The sequence below is a fragment of the Hyaena hyaena genome, unplaced genomic scaffold, assembly GCF_003009895.1.
Source record: "Hyaena hyaena isolate Hyena2069 unplaced genomic scaffold, ASM300989v1 scaffold_65, whole genome shotgun sequence".
Taxonomy (NCBI): Eukaryota; Metazoa; Chordata; class Mammalia; order Carnivora; family Hyaenidae; genus Hyaena; species Hyaena hyaena.
In genome coordinates, this window is record NW_024080697.1 from 1,296,158 (window position 1) to 1,315,611 (window position 19,454).

The 19,454-nt window shown below is 36.3% G+C and overlaps 1 protein-coding gene across 3 annotated transcripts in view; it reads left to right on the forward strand.

Moving 5' to 3' along the window:
• Nucleotides 1–19,454, forward strand: part of YLPM1 (YLP motif containing 1) — a 73,135-nt gene that overhangs the window by 45,708 nt on the left and 7,973 nt on the right. For 2 of the 3 annotated variants that reach the window (XM_039232224.1, XM_039232225.1), the window contains exons 12-19: nt 2,026–2,088; nt 2,373–2,492; nt 2,951–3,127; nt 3,207–3,290; nt 3,578–3,661; nt 5,850–5,930; nt 9,075–9,126; nt 14,193–14,323. In XM_039232224.1, the coding sequence (XP_039088155.1) occupies nt 2,026–2,088; nt 2,373–2,492; nt 2,951–3,127; nt 3,207–3,290; nt 3,578–3,661; nt 5,850–5,930; nt 9,075–9,126; nt 14,193–14,323 (792 nt within the window). Of the gene's footprint in view, nt 1–2,025; nt 2,089–2,372; nt 2,493–2,950; nt 3,128–3,206; nt 3,291–3,577; nt 3,662–5,849; nt 5,931–9,074; nt 9,127–14,192; nt 14,324–19,454 lie in introns of those variants that run through there. The other variant, XM_039232226.1, reaches the window with a different exon arrangement.

Below are 19,454 nucleotides of genomic sequence, written 5' to 3' on the forward strand. Positions count from 1 at the left end.
ACATATAATTGAATTATGTTTCTTAAGGCAGTCTGACAATTTCTGCCTTTAATTGCATTGTTTAATCCATTCACATTTTATTGTTACTGATATAGTTAGCTTAATTCCATTTTTGAGTTATTCAATTCTATAGAGCTAAAACTGACTTTTGTACTGTAAAAAAAATTTTTTTTATGTTTATTTATTCCTGAGAGAGGCAGAGAGAGTGTGAGTGAGGCAGGGGCAGAGAGAGAGGGAGAAACAGAATCTGAAGCAGACTCCAGGCTCTGAGCTGTAAACACAGAGCCCGATGGGGGGCTCGAACTCACGAATTGTGAGATCATGACCTGATCCAAAGTCAGACACTTAACCGATACAGCCACCCAGGCACCCCTGACTTTTGTATATTGATCTTATATCATGCAATGTTGCTAAACTCTTTTATTCTAATTAATTCTTAGTGGATTCCCTAGGATTTTTTTATATACAAGGTTAGGTCATCTGCAGATAGAGAAGGTTTAACTCCTTTTATAATCTGAATGCTTTTTTTTTAAATTGCCTCATTGTCGGGCTAGAACCTCCAGTACAGTGTTGAATGAATGTGGTGAGAGTGGACATCTTTGTTTATTCTGGATCTTAGAAAACTTTCAGTATTTCACCATTAAGTATGATGTTAGCTATGGGTTTTCAGTAGACCCCTTTATCAGATTGAAGAGATTCCCTTCCCTTCCTAGTTTGTTGAATGTTTTTTTCACCATGAAATAATGTTGAATTTTGTTGAGTGCTTTCCCTGCATTAGTTGAGATTTTTGTGATTTTTTCCTTTTTAATGTGTGTGATTTTATTCTTTTATATGTAATTTTTGCTTTTTTTTATTCTATTGATAATGATATATTGATTACAGTAATTGGCTTTTGGATGTTAATTTACATCCCTGGGATAAATCCCATTTAGTCATGGTGTATAATTCTTTTTATATGTTGCTGGATTCTCTTTGCCAGTATTTTGTTAGGGATTTTTGCATCCATATTCATAAGAGATATCTATAGTTTTCTAGTGATGTTTTGTCTGCTTTTGGCATCAGGGTATCTGCTTGATTTGAAATGCTGGTCTCACAAAATGAGTAGGGAGTTCCTTCCTCTTCTATTTTTTGGAAGAGTTTATAAAGAGTTCTTTAAATGTTTGTTGGAATTCAGTGATGTAGGCATCTGGGCCTCTGAGCTTTTCTTTGTAGGTAGTTTTTTGATTACTAAATCAGTCTCTTCACTTGTCACAGGTCTATTCAGATTGTCTGTTTTTTCTGGGGGCAATTCCAGTTGTCTTTCTAGGGATTTGCCTATTTCACCTAAGGTATCTAATTTGTTGGTATACAACTGTTCATAGTATTCTTTATAGCCATTTTTTATTTCTATAAACTTGGTAATCATGTCACTCCTTCATTTCTGATTCTTTTTTTTTTAGGCTGTCTAGCTAAAGGTTTATTAATTATGATGATCTTTTCAAAGAACTAGCTTTTGGTTCCATTGATTCTTCTTTTTTGTTTTTCAGTTCTGTATTTTATTGACTTCTGCTCTATTATTTCCTTCTTTCTGCCTATTGTAGTTTAATTTATTATTTTTCTAGTATCTGAAGGTGGAAGGTTAGGTTCTTGATTTAAGATCTTTCTTCTTATTAATATAGGCATTTATAGCTATCAACTTCCTTATATGCACTGCTTTAGCTGCATCCCATAAGTTTTGGTATTTTTATTTATCTCAAAGAATTCTCTGATTTTTAAATTTCTTCTTTGACCTGTTGGTTATTTAGGAGTATGGTGTTTAATTTCTACATAGTTCTGAATTTCTCAAATTTTTTCTTACTATTCATTTCTAATTCAATTCCATGTGGTCAGAGACATACTTTGTATTATTTCTTTCCTTTCAGATTTGTTAAGGTTTGCTTCGTGGACTGTCACATGGTGTATCCTGGAGAATGATAGGTCACTTAACTATAAGATCTCATTGTAAAAAAATCTGAGTGATTATTTTGGTTTTTCATTGTGTTTCAGATTGTTGTTATAATGAGAGGACTGCCTGGCAGTGGAAAGACACATGTTGCAAAGCTTATTCGAGTGAGTATGGGAAAGCCAAAGAATTGGTTGCCTTTAGCCACTTTCCTTCATGCCATCGGCATGATATCAATTCAGGTATTTCCCAGTTGATCCATTTTTGTTGGCCCATATGGGAGATGCTATCCCATAAAAGTTTTGATCTGCTTCGACAAGTATTTTTGCCTTCACTTGATTTGAAACCACCAGATTGCATATTATTTAGCCATGAGAAAGAACTTCGGTGTGAACATTCATTAATATATTCTATAAATTCTCTTTAACTCTCGTGACTGTATGATTCTTAGGATAAAGAGGTAGAATTTGGAGGACCTGCACCCAGAGTCCTAAGCTTGGATGATTACTTCATCACTGAAGTGGAAAAAGAAGAAAAAGACCCAGATTCTGGAAAGAAAGTGAAGAAGAAGGTATGGCATATTCCTCTCAGATTACATATCTATTCTTTAACAGTATTGAAAGGAAAACATGTTCAGAGAGTAATGTGGCTTTGTTTTTTAATGTTTATTTCTTTGTGGTGGGAGAAGGGGATGGCGGGGGGGGGGTCAGAGAGAGAGAGGGAGACACAGAATCCGAAGCAGGCTCCAGGCTCCGAGCTGTCAGCACAGAGCCCGACATGGGGCTCGAACTCATGAACCACAAAATCATGACCTGAGCTGAAGTCAGATGCTCCAGTGACTGAGCCATGCAGGTGTCCCAGTAATGTGGCTTTTTTGAAGACAAAGAAAGACTTCTCTTTTTTGAACACAAATTTTAATACGTAGGTGAAAGGAAAGACCACAAAGTTATCTCTATCTTGGTGCTAACCAGGGAAGAGGTTTAGGAAGGTTGTCTTTGCTAACTCCATATATCTTCTGGGGTGTCTTAGGTAATGGAATATGAATATGAAGCTGAGATGGAGGAGACCTACCGCACCAGCATGTTCAAAACTTTCAAAAAGACTCTGGATGATGGCTTTTTCCCCTTTATCATCCTGGATGCCATCAACGACAGAGTTAGACATTTTGACCAGTTTTGGAGTGCAGCAAAAACCAAGGGATTTGAGGTAAAAGAACTTTAGAGCACTTTGTGTTATCATGTACATGCTACATTTGTTTGCTTAGTCACTATTCATTCTTTCTTAGGTATATTTGGCTGAAATGAGTGCAGATAACCAGACCTGTGGCAAAAGAAATATTCACGGAAGAAAGCTGAAAGAAATAAATAAGGTGATTTTTGGAAGCATAGGAGGTGTTGTATTCTAAACTTCCTTTGTTTGTGTGATCACTGTTGTCTGGAAATAATTGTTTATCCCCTTTTCTTTCAGAAAATCTTTTCTACCTTCTTTAGTAAATGTTTCTTATCCTTTGTATCTAAGTGAAAGAGGTGTGGCCTACCGCTTCCTGGAACTAGCCTGTTAGACTTCACAGTATTAGTTAAATTTGTCTTAGATGCTCACTTGGTCTTTCTTTGAGTAGTTTCCCAGGATAACTTGACCTCCTGAATCTCTCAATAGATGGCTGACCACTGGGAAACTGCACCTCGTCATATGATGCGTCTGGACATTCGTTCACTGCTACAAGATGCTGCTATCGAAGAGGTGAGTGTCCTTTGCCTCGAAAGCAGTGCAAAAGGGACCTCTTTTGCACCTGATTGATTTTGAAAAAATTTTAAACTACAGAAAAGTCACATGAGTAGTATAAGAACACCTATACAACATTCATTGAGATTTACTGACTGTTAATATTTTGCCACATTTTTCTCTATACAGATAGATATGTCTTCTTACTACTACTAGTACCACTGTTATTGTAGAACTATTTAAGAATTAAATTGTAAACCTCATAACCTTTAACCTCTCACCCCTAAATACATTATTTGAGTAGGTATCTTCCGAGAACAAGGGCATTCTCTTAACAGAACTGGAAGTCTCAATTATCAAATTCAGGAAATTTAATACTGATAAAGTACTATATTAAGTAATACAAATTCCTGAATTATCTCAAATATAGTCCCGTGTTCACATTTCACCAGATGTTCCCATAATGTGCTTTAGAGTAATTTTTAAAGATCTAGGACCTGGTCCTTTAACATAAAAAATACTTTCTCAGCCATGTCATTGTCAGGAAAAAACAAAGAATTTTTGTAGCTATGTATAGGCCAGTTGTTTTGTAGAATGCTCCTCAATTGGGTTTTGTCTGGGTGTTTCAACATGATTAGTTTTAAGTTCAACATTACCAGGAATGCTACATAAAATGATGCGGGATCCTCAGTGCATCATATTAAAAGCCATATGATGTCATTTTATTTCATTCCTGGTGATGGAAATGTTGATCACTTGGTTGAGGTGGTACCCATCAAATTTTTCTGCCTTTGTCTCTTTGTAATAATCTGTAGGGAGATACTTTGTTAATATCCTGTTCCTCAACAGATTTTTCACTCATTGATAATTTTTGCCTAAGTCAGTTATTAACTCACTAGAAGTAAATCTTTATCATGGAAGAAAAGAGAGTTTTTCTTTTTAATCAGTTGTGTACTTCTCTTTGGTTTGACAACCTGTGGGTGAGAGTTTTCTATATTTAATGTATTGTATTTTTATGTGTTTTGTCTCCCAAAGTCATTCCTCAACCCATTTCCTCTGGTCTCTGCCCCAGCTATTCATTCTCCAGAGACTTTCTCACCAAACATTTCCATGACAATAGATAATTCTCACTTCTGTTTCTTAATTTTACAGCCATATATGACTTAGTTGATCCATGTCCACCTTCTTTACAACATTTTTCTTTTGGCTACTGTGAGTCCACCTTCTCCCAGTTTTCCTTCTGCCTCTCTGTCCATCCCTTTCAGTCTCCTTTGCTGGCTTTTCTTGCTACTCAGCCCTTAAATGTTGGTGTTCCTTAGTGCTCTGTCTGAGGCTCTTAGCATTCTGCACATTTGATACAGATAATCTTTCTGGTAGCTCGGATTGCCACACATGTGCCCTTGATATTAAATTGTCAAGACTGGAATGAGTTTTAGCAGTATCTTAACAATAATTAAATCTTAGTAGAAGGGTTTTGGGTGATTTTTATAATTGTGCCATTATTTTCCAAATTCTCTACCAAAAAACATATATTACTTTAGTGCATCTCAAATGCAGCCTATCCAGTAAGTAAATTATACAAACCTGTTCCTCTTCTGGTATTCACTTAGTAATTAGACCCACCAATCACTTGGTTGCTGAAACCTTGACTCTTAGTACCTATGTTACCTTTTGCTCTTTATTCTGTTATACCAACTTTCAACCTTATCCCTCCACCATGTAGCCAGGCTCCAAGTTCTGTCAAGTTTACCTTATAAACACTTTTCTAATCCATCTCCTCTCTGTTAGCATTGCTTCCATTCTGGGCCAAGCTAATGTCATCATACTTTTCACTATGTCCTCTTTTAGATTTTGAAATTTGAATCATACACTGGTTTTACTTGATTGGAAACATACCTGATAAAAGTTTAAAAAGGAATCCTAGTAACCCATAGGCATTGAAAAGAGGTAATCATCAATTTAGAGTAGATTATTATTCTCAAGTTCATAGGGAATTATAACAATGGATTGCCCAAGAAAATGAAAGGCAGGAATATCATTCTGTCTTTTATAGTTCTATTTCATAGTTTAGGATTTAAACTTCCTTCGGATGTAACAGTGAGTCTGTGCTGTCTTACTCCGTGCAACTGTGCTTGTTTCAGATCTCAGTGGGGAACTCGACATTTTCCTAAATGTTAACTTGTTATTTTTTATTGGGATGGTGTAGGTAGAGATGGAAGATTTTGATGCAAATATTGAAGAACAGAAGGAAGAAAAGAAAGATGCAGAGGAAGAGGAAAGCGAACTGGTAGGAGACAGACCAACCACTTTGAACAAAGTGTCTCTATTAAAGTCCTTAAGGGTTTAATATCAGATCTGTGATCAGATTCATGCTGTTGATATGCACCTTAATGGTCAGAGTTTCATAATCATCTTTAAGGAGATTTTTGGATACTTTCTATTTTTCCCCTGACCAAAAGAACCCTCTACTGTGCTGCTATATGAAAATTTTAAGAATGCTAAGAAACTTACCCTTCCAGTCACTTGTCTATGTGTGGGTGGCTGTAGGGGAGTATACTTTTCAAGAATATCAATTACATATGAAAGGGCATTCTCACATTCCAGCAGATATGTGGTACAGCCAACCCACCATATGCATAATTGTCTCGTCTTTGCTACAAGATTTCAAAACTGAGTTTCTGTCAACTGAGGCAGAAGATCTTCTAGAATGAGGAGGCAGAGGGTTGCCACTGACTGCTGGATTTGTTCTTCTGCATTTTATCCTATTAAGTGATGGGGACAATGATTTGACTGTGTAGGCAATGCATTTAGAGGCTTCGTAGTGTGAGTTCAAAGTTCCCGTGTACCTACTGTAAATGCTTATGATCACACCTCTGTAGAGATGTTTGCCTTACCCTGTCATTGAAAAATACGCGACCTGTAGAGTTATGTTACTTTTCGGTGTTTGCTAATGAGACACAGAGATTAGCAATGCCTTGAAATAGTGTTGCTTTTTAAATTCAAAACATTATTTGATTTATTTAATACTTCAGCCCTTGCTAAAGCTGCTTCTCATATTCTTCTGAAAATGTACAAAGCGAGAACCCTGATTCCCCTAGAGAAAACAGAATCTCTAAGAAGTGGTCCCATGAAACCCATGTGTGATATAGAGGACTCTGAGAAGAAACTGTGTGTACATAGATATGGTGTCAACCTCTACATTCCAAGATTTCATATGCGGATTAAAAAATAAGCTTTAAAGATAATGGCATTTGAGTCTCAGTATGTTTTTTTTTTCTTTAAACAGAGTATTTTTCTTAATTAGGTTGTTTTTGACATATATGATCTAAAATTTAGTCAGGAAGTTCATTTAAAGGTCCACGCTGTTCTGGAATATGGCTAATGACCTGTTAGCTCCTTGCAGCGTGTGTACTAGAAAGTGATCATGTGAGAATTCTATAATGTTAGTTTTCTGAAGCTCCGTCTTCCTTTTGTGGAGATTTCAGTTCAGGATGTGGTTCATAACATCTGATTGGTGTAGGTATAGGTCAAAGCTTGGAACTTTTCATTGAATGTACTAATTATTTTGAAAAGCAAAACATGCTGTAATACTCTATTTTTACACCAGAAACATGGCAAAGAACCCTTGAAACTCTACCCTGCTGGACTGTCCCTTTTATTTCCAAACGGCCTAACATTTCAAGCAGTGAGAAGATGATACAGTTTTAAGGAAGAACAGGGTGGTTCCAGCAGAAGGAAATTAATATACTCATTTTGTTTATCTTTATGTTATAAAACTTCTCTTAACCCATTCAAAAATGCAGAATCCAGATCTTCTACTATTGGGTTCTATTCCAGCAGTAAAAGATTCTTGGAGATTTTAACCAAAGGGTTAAGAGCAAGTCTCACGTCATTCAGACCATTTTCAAGGAATTCTCAATAAACTTGGCATTCTCTACTCTGTGCTGATCAATGCAACTGGGTAAAATCTAAACTTTTCTTGGTTAAGAGAATCCTTTTTGGGGATCATTGGTATCATATTTTTCCTTCCTTAGTGCTTTAGCAAACCTAGTAGATATGATTCAGAGTTTATAAATCTATTATTCTAGCGATGCTTAGAGTTTTCAGATGATTTTTGAGCTATCACTTGTACAGATTTCATCAGTACTTTTAGCACCGTCACTTCAGCATAGCTTTGTCTTGGTTTGTTCTAGAAATGTATTTGGGAAAGAGGGTATGACATATAACCTGAAGTACTACCTAATAAGTTGAAAGTGAATTTTTAGTTTGGCATAAACACTAGAGATGTACAAAACCTGTAGGTTTCCTAGAAGGATTCTGATGTTCCAGTGCTCTTACACAGCAGTTATTGTCATGAAACGTTCGATACACTTTCCACCTTACCTTTGTGTCAGTCTGTTCCATGACCTTGAATATTCCCAATGGTAGAAAGATCTATTAATTGTCAAAAGAAGATTCTGACACCTTTGATGAATCTGTTCTATTTAGTAAGTCCTAATACTGAAGTTCTGTATGTTAGGGTCTAATCAAGAACAGGGTCCAAATGAAGGAAAAGAGGAATCATCACCATACACGTGCTAGTGAATAAATAAAAAGGATTACTACATAATTAAATAGGGACATTGGAAAATTTGAAAATCTTATGGGACTTTGTTTGAAATAAAGCACCCAGTTATTTTATTAAATAAGATGTAAATTGCTTGTGGAGATTTCTGGTTTTTCGTACAATAGGAAAATATCATTTTAAAAGACATTGAAAATAATTATCTGGGTTCCAACTGATACAGAAGAAATGCTCTCACACTGATTCAGTGACACCAGCCTTTGTAAGATCTAACTGGTAAATGGGTTGAGTCATTTTTAAATGAAGTTGGAACGTCATAGTTGTGTTCAGTGATACCATTGTTTTCTTCTTTCTTTTGAGTACTTTAAAGTTACACCGAAATATAAAGTAGCTGTCTTGAAGAACACTCTTTGTACCTCATGGCTACTGTCACTTGAGAATTGTAGTTGTATTTAGAAAATAAGCTAGCTAGTTGTTATAAGTCTTCTGCTACTCTGAATGATATTAATACTAGCACAGAAACGACCGTACATCCTCACCATATTTACTATTCAGCTGTTGTTGAGACTACAGCCGTGTGTCCTGAACTGTAGCTGCCTCAAAGCGCCTTCATGATACTATTCTGAAGTGACTACTCTGAAATCTGGGCAGGGAAGTTTGGTGAATTTGGTAATTCAGTTTCTTCAGAGATAATGAGACTGTGTTTTCCCTAAGGATATATATATATATATATATATATACACACATATATAACTAGTGAGTGGAAACTGAATCCGTTCCCAGTTTTAATGCTTTTCCAGTTCAACAGTGATATGCATGTATGTGTCTCTTTCTAACCCTTCGAGCTTCTCTCTGTGTGCGATTTAGGGTTACATTCCGAAAAGCAAATGGGAGATGGACACATCTGAGGCCAAGCTAGGTGGGTATTTCCTTTTTCCTGTTTTTATATGTGATACCTGATGGTAATGGTCATAGATCTTTCTGCTGTAAGAAGAAAAAATTTCTCCCAAATTTCTGCTTGAAGCCAAGATTCTTGGCCTACCTTACATCCTCAGTCTATTGTACTAGCCACATCTTGTTTAACTAGTTATATCTTGTGACAGAGTGAAAGAAGAGTATTTTAGAGGAACTGCCTTCAACACCACTTCAGGGTTTTAGAGTAAGCGGAAGTATGATGAATTTAGCAACAAAATGCTGTCACTTCTAAAATCTGTTCTGTTATATTAATCAGAAATGTTGGTGCTGATAAGATTTCTGCTTTTTTAAAAGAACATTTGACTGCAGTCTAAAGTTGAACCTGATTATGAATACCTTGGGTAATAATAGTAGTAGGAATAATAAATACTGAAGTTTAAACATTAACCTAAAGGCAGTTATTTTCCTTGTATAATAAATTAGAGTTTCTGGGTTATGGGGAGGTAGATATGTAATTTAGGTTTTTGTGGAACGTGCTTTGTAAGATTGAAGTTTCCTTCAAGTTGTTTTTAGTGCCAGATTACAATGTAAACTGTTAAAATGATTGTCTGCATCAAAACTTGGAGTTGTTTAATGTGAACTATCCCGTCAAACAGAACATCATACATATCCAATGGATTTCCTCCAATATTTCATGGTCATAATGGCAAAACGTTTTTTTTTTTTCTTTTTCTTTTTTTACCTCACTTAAAGAGAATCACTTAACACACTGATCAAGATATATTAATAAATAATGTAAGAAAATGAGATGAGGACTTTCTAGAAGATTGACCTTACTAATGTATGTAGTATGACTGTCAGTCTCTTCATTTCTCTTTCTGGTATCATGCTGTTACTCCAAAACTGAAGTAACTTTCTAAATATCTTAAGTTCCTAGAAGAAATCTGAGTTATTTAGCTGCTTCACTGTTTGGGACACACTGTGTTTCTGACATAAGAGGAGTGCAATTCAGACACAGTTGCATAAGTTTTGCCTTTTATTTTGCTCACCTGATCATGATAGCAATTGAGGTTCTCTAGGTCCTATGTAAAACGTAGTTCCATAAACTTCATTGTTACTATATTATTGGGAGAGGTTCTTTTTACACAGTCTAGAATTTTTTTCTAGTGTATGATATGTGAAAGTTATATGTGGTTGCTGACATGTTCTTATGCTAGTCTTCCCTCCTTGGGAAATCTTAGTCAATGATCTCTTCCTCTAAACTTTCAAAGCATTTATAAATGTTTAAGTGCAATTAAATATGTAGGAAAATAACAATCACAAATTACTTTTTAAAGAATAATGGTTAGGTCTGCTTATTTTGATATTAGAGTAAGTCTCTTTGACGTTCTGTACTTTGAGAATAACTTGTAAGATTGTAAGATCATTTCCTTCTTTTGGTTCTCTAAATAGCAATTATCTTTTGGGGCAAAAAGAGATCATAATAAAGACAAGAGGATTCTAAAAGTGATAAATATTTTAGCCAAGCATATAATGTTCAGAGGCATTACGAATACATGATCTAGGATAATGCCTTTTTAATCTTGAGCCAGTCCATTTTCTGTTTTTCTTTCTAATTTCTGAAGAGAAAGGAAAATGGAATTTAGCTATGATGACTACTCAAGAAAAAAGGATATTGAACTTGGTACTGATTTCTGGAAAAAAATTCTGGCCTGTCTACCATTTGCTTCTCAGAAAATTTTTTTTTATACAAATTCACTCCAACTTAAAGAGTGTTAGGCAATTGATTTCAGAAATCGATTTGTTAAATGATACTTATTTATTTATTCAGTTAAAGGCATTGAAGGTGTAGTAATGAATCTAGAAAATAAATCCTAACATGTTTGCTGCTGCTGCTGCTGATTTTACTAAGAGTGACAGTGATGTTTTATATAATAACTGGCATCTTGCACCACAGTGTTATTTTGAGAGCTAATCTACCTGTGGAGAAAGACAAATTGAGTGTCAGCATCCTTGAAAATGCTTGCTTCTTTGAGACTGGTGTATGGAGCCAAATGAGAAGAGTCTTCTCCAAAACATGAGGCTCTTCATCGAAGAATTAGCCTATTATAGTGCCCTTCCCTATCATAAAAAATTCAATAGATTTGATTACAGGGTACAATTTATTTTTCTAGTACTTTACCAACTTTCTTGAATTACTTTTGATAACATGATTATGCTGGATGGAAACATACTAAGCTTCATCAGTGTAACACACTGAGCCAGAAGTGCTAGGTTTGTAACTGAGGAGTTTTGATTTCCAAATGAGTCTGCCAGTGAGAAAGTACTCGTTTACCTTTCATGCAGCTGGTTAAATCTCATTGCAGATTCTTGATCTATGTTAATTAAGTACAGTATGCAGTTCAGCCAATGTCTGATTGTTAAATTTGAAGTGGTGTAATTTTAGAAAGATTCAGAACTGGCCTGAAATACATCTGGCATCGGTGTCGTGGAGTTGTTAAAGACTGCCTGTGGCCCACTTCAATTGCACCTGACTGGCTCCTTCTCAGCTGGTACACAGGCACCCTAATGCAAGGGTGGATGTTAACATGCCACATCGGATGCTGGGGTTCAGCACTGAAGCTACTTAAATTCCGATGACGCAATTTTGGTTTCTCAAATTGTGAGAAACTGAAAGAAGTTTTGAGACGTATCCTAATTTAGGTTTCTCCATACCAAATACTTTTACTTTTCTCATCTGTCCATTTGTCTCTGCTTATGAGTTATTGTGTATTGGCCTTCTACATGTCAGGCAATATCATCTCTTCACAGTTGGAATGCAGTTATTATTCATACAGGCACATGACCCTTGTCTGTTTATCATGAACAGATTTTCAGAAACACTATTTATGTTTAGAAAATGCATAGGTGTATGTCTACAAAAATCTTCTGTTGTGCTATAATAATATATACTGTTCTGAAGATGTGGGAAAATTCTGCGACCTGCCATGTTGGATATTTAAACCTTCATCTTCATCGTAAAACTTCATCTTTTGAAATTAAAACCTCTGAAAATCCTTAGTATGAGTGTATGGGATACCAGCCGTCTGTTGCAATTAACACCCCAAATTCCTCTTCCCTTACCTTATGCCATACATCTGTGTGTTTGGGTTTCCAGGATGCCATGTGGAAGAGGTATGAACCTTTCTTCAGCCCCAAGAAGGAAGCTTTAAACATGCTGTGCACAATGAAATTTCAAATTAAACATTACACACAAGGGTGTTCAGACTAGAAGTTCATGTTCTTCTGATCTTCCTTGTTACAAATATGGGACTCCTGGTCTGTAACTCCTGTCACATACCCAGTGTATGAGGAAAAGTTCTTGCAGTTTTCACATTGCCCTTCTGCATCGCTGCCTGGCCATGCTCTGTTCTGGGGATTCAGATATGAAATTATTCCTTTGAAGTATGTTAATGTCAAAGTTGATCTTAAGTTTGGAAATCCTCTTAGGTTTATATAATATACTAAGTATGTTAGAGTTTCCTACTCTTTTGGTAATACTGTATACTGTTGACCTAGAACAGTTTTATTGTTTGTGGGGCTTCATTGGGTCTAATACCATAATCTATGTCCCTGTGCAATCAAGGGATCACTTGTTTAAGCATTTATATATTATGGCCTGTCATATACATGAAAATAGAGCCATTTGGTACAGGATGTGATTTACAGAGGAGATTAGGAAACTGTTTCTGTTGAACTCATCCATGTTAAAATTTTTCCAAAGTGATATGATAAAATTTTATTGAGTTTTGTAAAGTGTTGTAGTTTGCCTTGCGGATTTTTCAATCATACTGCTTTTACGGGGGAGGGTTTTAGGAAATAAAAGCTTTGACAAGTATGTGAAATCTTAGTGGTTTTTGAAGCCTCTATGGTATGGTACAGTCAGTTGTGTGTGAATCTTTTACATTTGAAGCATAAACTCCCCCTCCCTCCCGCCACGGCTTCCATTGTGCTTTTCTTTTCATATCAAGTTTTCTCCAACTTGGTGCCTAAAAGACTTCTATTATATAAACTCTACACCTTTGTGGAGTTTAATGAGATGTGATTATTGTGTATTTCTGACATTTTTAGGGGTTTTTTTATTGACTTGCTTAATAATAGTGTGTGTATGTAACCGCAGATGATTCAAAAATTCAGTGCTTCAATGTAGTTAAAAATATTTATAACTCCTAATATTCCACATATAGAATTCAAAATCAGGATTAAATAACCACTAAAAAAGATGACACATTTTCATCGCGTGTTCTTCTTGCAGACACCTAAACTTCTGTCTCCTAGTTTCTGAATCCACAATCTCTTCATTTAAGTGGTTACAGTTTGGGGCCTTTGGGGAGCCTAGCCCTCTCAGATTGAGGATTCAGAAAGAAAATTTAGATCTGGTCACTTTTGGCTGACTAGTTCTTAGCCAAATGGTCAACAGTACTTCATAATATAACCAAAGAAAATGGTGATCTGTACAGTCAGCTTACTCAGAAACATTAACTTATGGCAAATCCTCGTACAACGGTCAAAATCTTAAGGAACTGTTCATCTAAAACCTTCTTTAAACATTAGCTTGGCTCCTTAAGTTTTCGGTATAAAACCTGCTTTTCATATGACACAGTATCACACATGATTGCAGATCAAACGGGTGGTGTTAATATTGTGTCAAAGGGGGAAAAAAGTGGATGAAAGAGTTTTTAGAAAAACCCATCTTTGCGTTTTCCTTCAGGACATAAGAGCTGAAGTGTAATTTGGGGGGAGTGGGGGTGGGGAGGCCAGGAGACCAGTGACTTTTCTTGCTCTGCCCATATTTGTTACTTAAACCATCATAATGTAATGCCTGCCAGTATGAACATCAGATAAATTATGGAAATTGCACAGAACTTGGTATTATTCCTGCCAAGAAGATAGTTGGATCTGCAAGTGATGCTGCCCTCAGAAATGTGGATGTGCCCTCTGACAGTGCTCCAGACTTCTTTTCCTTTTGTTGTGTGTTGTGTGCAAATTCACACTCTCCCTTAATGCTGCGGCTCTGTGTTTGTCCCTCAGACAAGTTGGATGGCTTGAGAACTGGTACTAAAAGGAAACGTGACTGGGAGGCAATTGCCAGCCGAATGGAGGATTATCTTCAGCTCCCTGATGATTATGACACTCGTGCTTCTGAGCCTGGGAAGAAGAGGGTAAGAGACTTTGTCAATAATTGCCCATAGGGAAAGGGCCCCTTTAGGCATCTTGTTTTGAAAAGTTATAGGCAGATAAGAATATGAATGCTATTTTTAGAGTGATTTAGTTTATGTTATATTACAAATTTTAAAAAAATGAGTCAGACCTTACAAATTACCAGATTAAAATATATAGATACCTTAAAAAATGGAGAACAGAATCTCACATGGCTAGCATGTTGTCAGCCTTAAAGGAGCTTGAAGTAGCCACTTGCTTTGTCCTGGGGCAGAATAGCCAAGTGCAGAGTAAAGTGTTAAAGACAATTTGTGAAATTTCTTAATGGATTAGACCTAGAGAGTCCAGGAGTAGATGGAATCAAAGGTGAATCTTCAGGGTTCTGGCCATGAGCACTCTGTGTGTGGTGCCACTTACTGAGTCAGAGAAAACTGGGGAAGTCCAGCTTGAGAGAAAAACATGAGAAGTTCCATGAGAGATCATTTCAGTTAGAAATGATAATAGAACTCAGGACTCCAAAATTTAGAAGTTCAGGTAGAAGTAAATGTTTCAAGAAGTAAAGAGTTGTCAATTGTTACATGATACAGAAAAGACAAGTAAAATTGGGAGCAGAGAAATGGCTATTGGATTTTGCAACATGGAGATTACTGATGGTTGATCAACAATCAGTCAAGCTTTCTTAGAGAGCTGAAGGGCACAAGCCAGTTTGGAGCTGACTGAAGAAGGAATAGGTAATGAAATATAGAACAGCAAATGTAGACAACTTCTTGATGAAATTTTGCTGTGAAAAGGAGCAGAAAAATAAAACCAGGATATTGTATAGGCTTTCCACATAGACATTTGTATATGTCCTTTTAAAACAAAATAATGAAGCCAAAAAGGTCATATTTTGTATGCCAGATAAGCCTTTTCTAGCTAATTTGTCTTGATTTTTATATATAATTGTGTACAGACCTACCATTCTTTTTAAATAGCTGCTTAATATGCCATCGTTTGGTTGTTGAGTTATTTATCCAGCCCTTTATTGGTAGATACTTAGGCTGTTTCCATTTTCTTAATGTTAACTCTGTGGTGAAAGTCATGGTGCATATGTCTTGACATTTTTTTTGAAAGTATATCCCTAGGGTAGATTTTTAGCACTAAAGCTGCAGTCTTCTAGAGTGTGATTTATCATTTTGACAAATACTGTGAGGTTGTTTTCTGAAAAGGTTACACCTGTTCATACACCCACTGTAAGAAAATGCCTGTTTTTCCACCCTTGCACCAAAGGTACTGTTATCAAACTTTTAAACTTTTGACAATCTGATAGGTAAAACAAAAACGGTATCTCAGTTTGCATTTCCTTAATTCAGATGAGGTTGTGTTATCGGGGCGCCTGCGTGGCTTGGTTGGTTGAGCCTCCGACTCTTGATTTTGGCTCAGGTCATGATCCCAGGGTCGTGGGATCAAGCCCCGTGTCATCAGGCTCCGTGCCAAGTGTGGAACCTGCTTAAGATTCTGTCTCTGTCTCTGTCTCTGTCTCTGTCTCTGTCTCTCTCTCTCTCTCTCTCTCTCTCGCCTGCCTCTCTGCCTCTAGCCTTCCCCTGCTCACATGCACATTCTCTCAAAAAAAAAAAAAAAGCTCTTCCTTGAGAATAATAATTTGGTATAGTTCAGTAACAATGAATAATCTCAATATTTTTCCCTAGTTATTTTTAGTCAAATAACTATTACTCTGTGGAGTACGTGATCCCACATGATTTACTTCATAAGCTGGGTGGGCAAAGTGACTTAAGCTGCGCACATCCTAATTCTTTTCTCTTTTTAAGTTTTAATTTAAATTCCAGGTAGTTCACATACAGTATAATATTAGTTTCAGGTATACAATATAGTGATTCAACACTTCCATATAATATCTGGTTCTGATCATGACAGGTGCACTCCTTAATCCCCATAGCCTTTAACCTATCCCCCCATCCCCTCCCCTCTGGTAACCATCAGTTTCTTCTCTGTACTTAAGAGTCTGTTTCTTGATTTGTTTCTCTCTCTTGTTTTCCCCCTTTGATCGTTTGTTTCTTAAATTTTCCAATGAGTGTAATCATATGGTATTTGTCTTTCTCTGATTTATTTCGCTTAGCATAATACTCTTTAGCTCTATCCATGTCTTTGCAATTGCAAGATTTCATTCTTTTTTATGATCCATTTCATGTGTTTGTATACACACCACATCTTCTTTATCCAGTCATCAATCGATGGACACTTGGGCTGCTTCTGTGATTTGGCTATTATAAATAATGCTGCTATAAACATAGGGGTGCATGTATCCCTTTGAATTAGTGTTCTTGTGTTCTTTGGGTAAATACCAGTAGTGTGATTGCTAGATCATAGGGTAGTTCTATTTTTAACTTTCTGAGGAACCTCCATGCTGTTTTCCACAGTGGCTGCACCAGCTTGCATTCCCACCAACAGTGTATACATGTTCCTTTTTCTCCACATCCTTGCCAACACCTGTTGTTTCTTGTGTTACTGATTTTAGCCATTTTGACAGGCGTAAGGCAAGGTAGTTTTGATTTGTATTTCCCTGATGATAAGTGATGATGAGCATCTTTTCATATATCTGTTGGCCATGTGTATGTCTTTTGAGAAATTTCTGTTTATATCTTCTGCCCATGTTTTAATTGGATTATTTGTTTTTTGGGTGCCAGGTTTCATAAGTTCTTTATATATTTTGTATGTTAATCCTTTATTGGATATGTCATTCACAAATATTTTCTCCAATTCCATAGATTGCCTTTTAGTTTGCTATGCAGAGGTTTTTTATTTTGATGTAGTCCCAATAGTTAATTTTTGCTTTTGTTTCCCTTGCCTAAGGAGACATATTGAGAAAGAGGTTGCTATGGCCTATGTAAAAACAGTTAACACTGTGTTTTCTTCTAGGATTTTTATGGTTTCAGGTCTCACATTTAGGTCTTTAATCCATTTTGAATTTATTTTTGGGTGGGGTATAAGAAAGTGGTCCAGCTTCTTCTTTCTTTTATTTGTTGTTGTCCAGTTTTCCCAACACCATTTGTTGAAGAGACTGTCTTTTTCCGCTGGGTATTCTTTCCTGCTTTGTCAAAGATTAATTGACCATATAGTCATGGGTTCATTTTCAGTTTTCTATCCTGTTCCATTGATCTGTGTCTATTTTTGTGCCATTACCATACTGTTTTGATTACTACAGCCTTGCAATATAACTTGAAGTCCAGAACTTGTGATACCTTCAGCTTTGCTTTTCTTTTTCAAGATTTGGGGTCTTTGTGGTTCCATACAAATTTTAGAATTGTTTATCCTAGTTCTGTGAAAAATACTGTTGGTATTTTGATAGGGATTGCATTAAATGTGTAGATTGCTTTGGGTAGTGTAGACATTTTAACAACATCTTTTCTTCTAACCCATGAGAATGGAATGTCTTTTCATCTCTTTGTGTCATCTTCAATTTCTTTCATCAGTGTTTTGTTGTTTTCAGAGTATAGGTCTTTCACTGCTTTGGTTAGGCTTATTCCTAGGTATCTTATTATTTTTGGTGCAGTTGTAAATGGGATTGTTTTCTTAATTTCTCTCTCTGCAGTTTTATTGTTGGTCTAGAGAAATGCAACAGATTTCTGTACATTGATTTTATATCCTGAGACTTTACTGAATTCATTTATCGGTTTAGCAGTTTTGGGGTGGTGTTTCTTTTCTTTTCTCTTTTCTTTTCTTTTCTTTTCTTTTCTTTTCTTTTCCTTTTCTTTCTTTTCTTTTTGTTCTCTTCTTTTTTGAGTTTATTTTATTTATTTAGAGAGAGAGAGAAAGAAAGCGTGAGTCCGGGAGGGTCAGAGAGAGAGGGAGAGAGAATCCCAAGCACACCCCACTGTCAGCACAGAATCCAACACAGGGCTCAGACCCACAAACTGTGAGATCATGGCCTGAACCGAAGTCGGATACTTAACAGACTGAGTCACCCGGGCACCCCTGGTGGAGTCTTTCTGACTTCGGGTAGTATCATGTTGTCTGCAAATAGTGAAAGTTTTACTGCTTCCTTACTGATTTGGATGCCCTTTATTTCATTTTATTGTCTGATTGCTGTGGCTAGGGCTTTCAGTACTATGTTGAATAAAGGTGGTGAGAGTGTTCCTGACCTTAGAGGAAAAGCTCTCAGTTTTTCCTTGTTACGGATGATGTTAGCTCTGGGTTCTTCATATGTAGCCTTTATTATGTTGAGGTATGTTCCCTCTAAAGCTACTTTGTTGAGCGTTTTTATCATAAATGCGTGTTGTGCTTTGTCAGATGCTTTTTCTGCATCAATTGAAATGATCCTATGGCTCTTATCCTTTCACTTATTGATGTTATGTTGATTGATTTGTGAATATTGAACCACCCTGGCAACCCAGGAATAGACCTTACTTGATCCTGGTGAATGATTTTTTTAATATATTGTTGGATTTGGTATGCTAGTATTTTGTTGAGGATTTTTTCATCTATGTTCATCAGGGATATTGACCTGTAGTTCTTTTTTTTACTGTTGTCTTTATCTGGTTTTGCTATCAGGATAATGCTGGCCTCGTAGAATGAGTTTGGAAGTTTTGCTTCCTTGTCTATCTTTTGGAATAGTTTGAGAAGAATAGGTATTTATTAACTCTTTAAATGAATTTGCCCATGAAGCCACCTGGTCCTAGACTTTTTGTGCATTGGAAGTTTTTTGCTTACTGATTCCATTTCTTTTTTTTTTTTTTTTAATTTTATTTATTTCTGAGAGAGAGAGACAGCATGAACAGGAGAGTGTCAGAGAGGGAGGGAGACCAAGAATGTGAAACAGGCTCCAGGCTCTAAGCTAGCTGTAAGCACAGAGCCCAACGTGGGGCTCGAACCCACAAACCATGAGATCATGACCTGAGCTGAGGTCGGACACCCAACCAACTGAGCCACCAAGGCTCCCCATTATTGATTCAGTTTCTTTGCTGGTTATCAGTCTGTTCAAATTTTCTGTTTTTTTTTCTGTTTCAGTGTTGGTAATTTATGTTTCTAAAAATTTATTCACTTCTTCTAGGTTGTCCAATTTGTTGGCATACAGTTTTTCATAATATTCACTTATAATTGTTTGTATTTCTGTGGTGTTGGTTGTGAGTTTTGCTC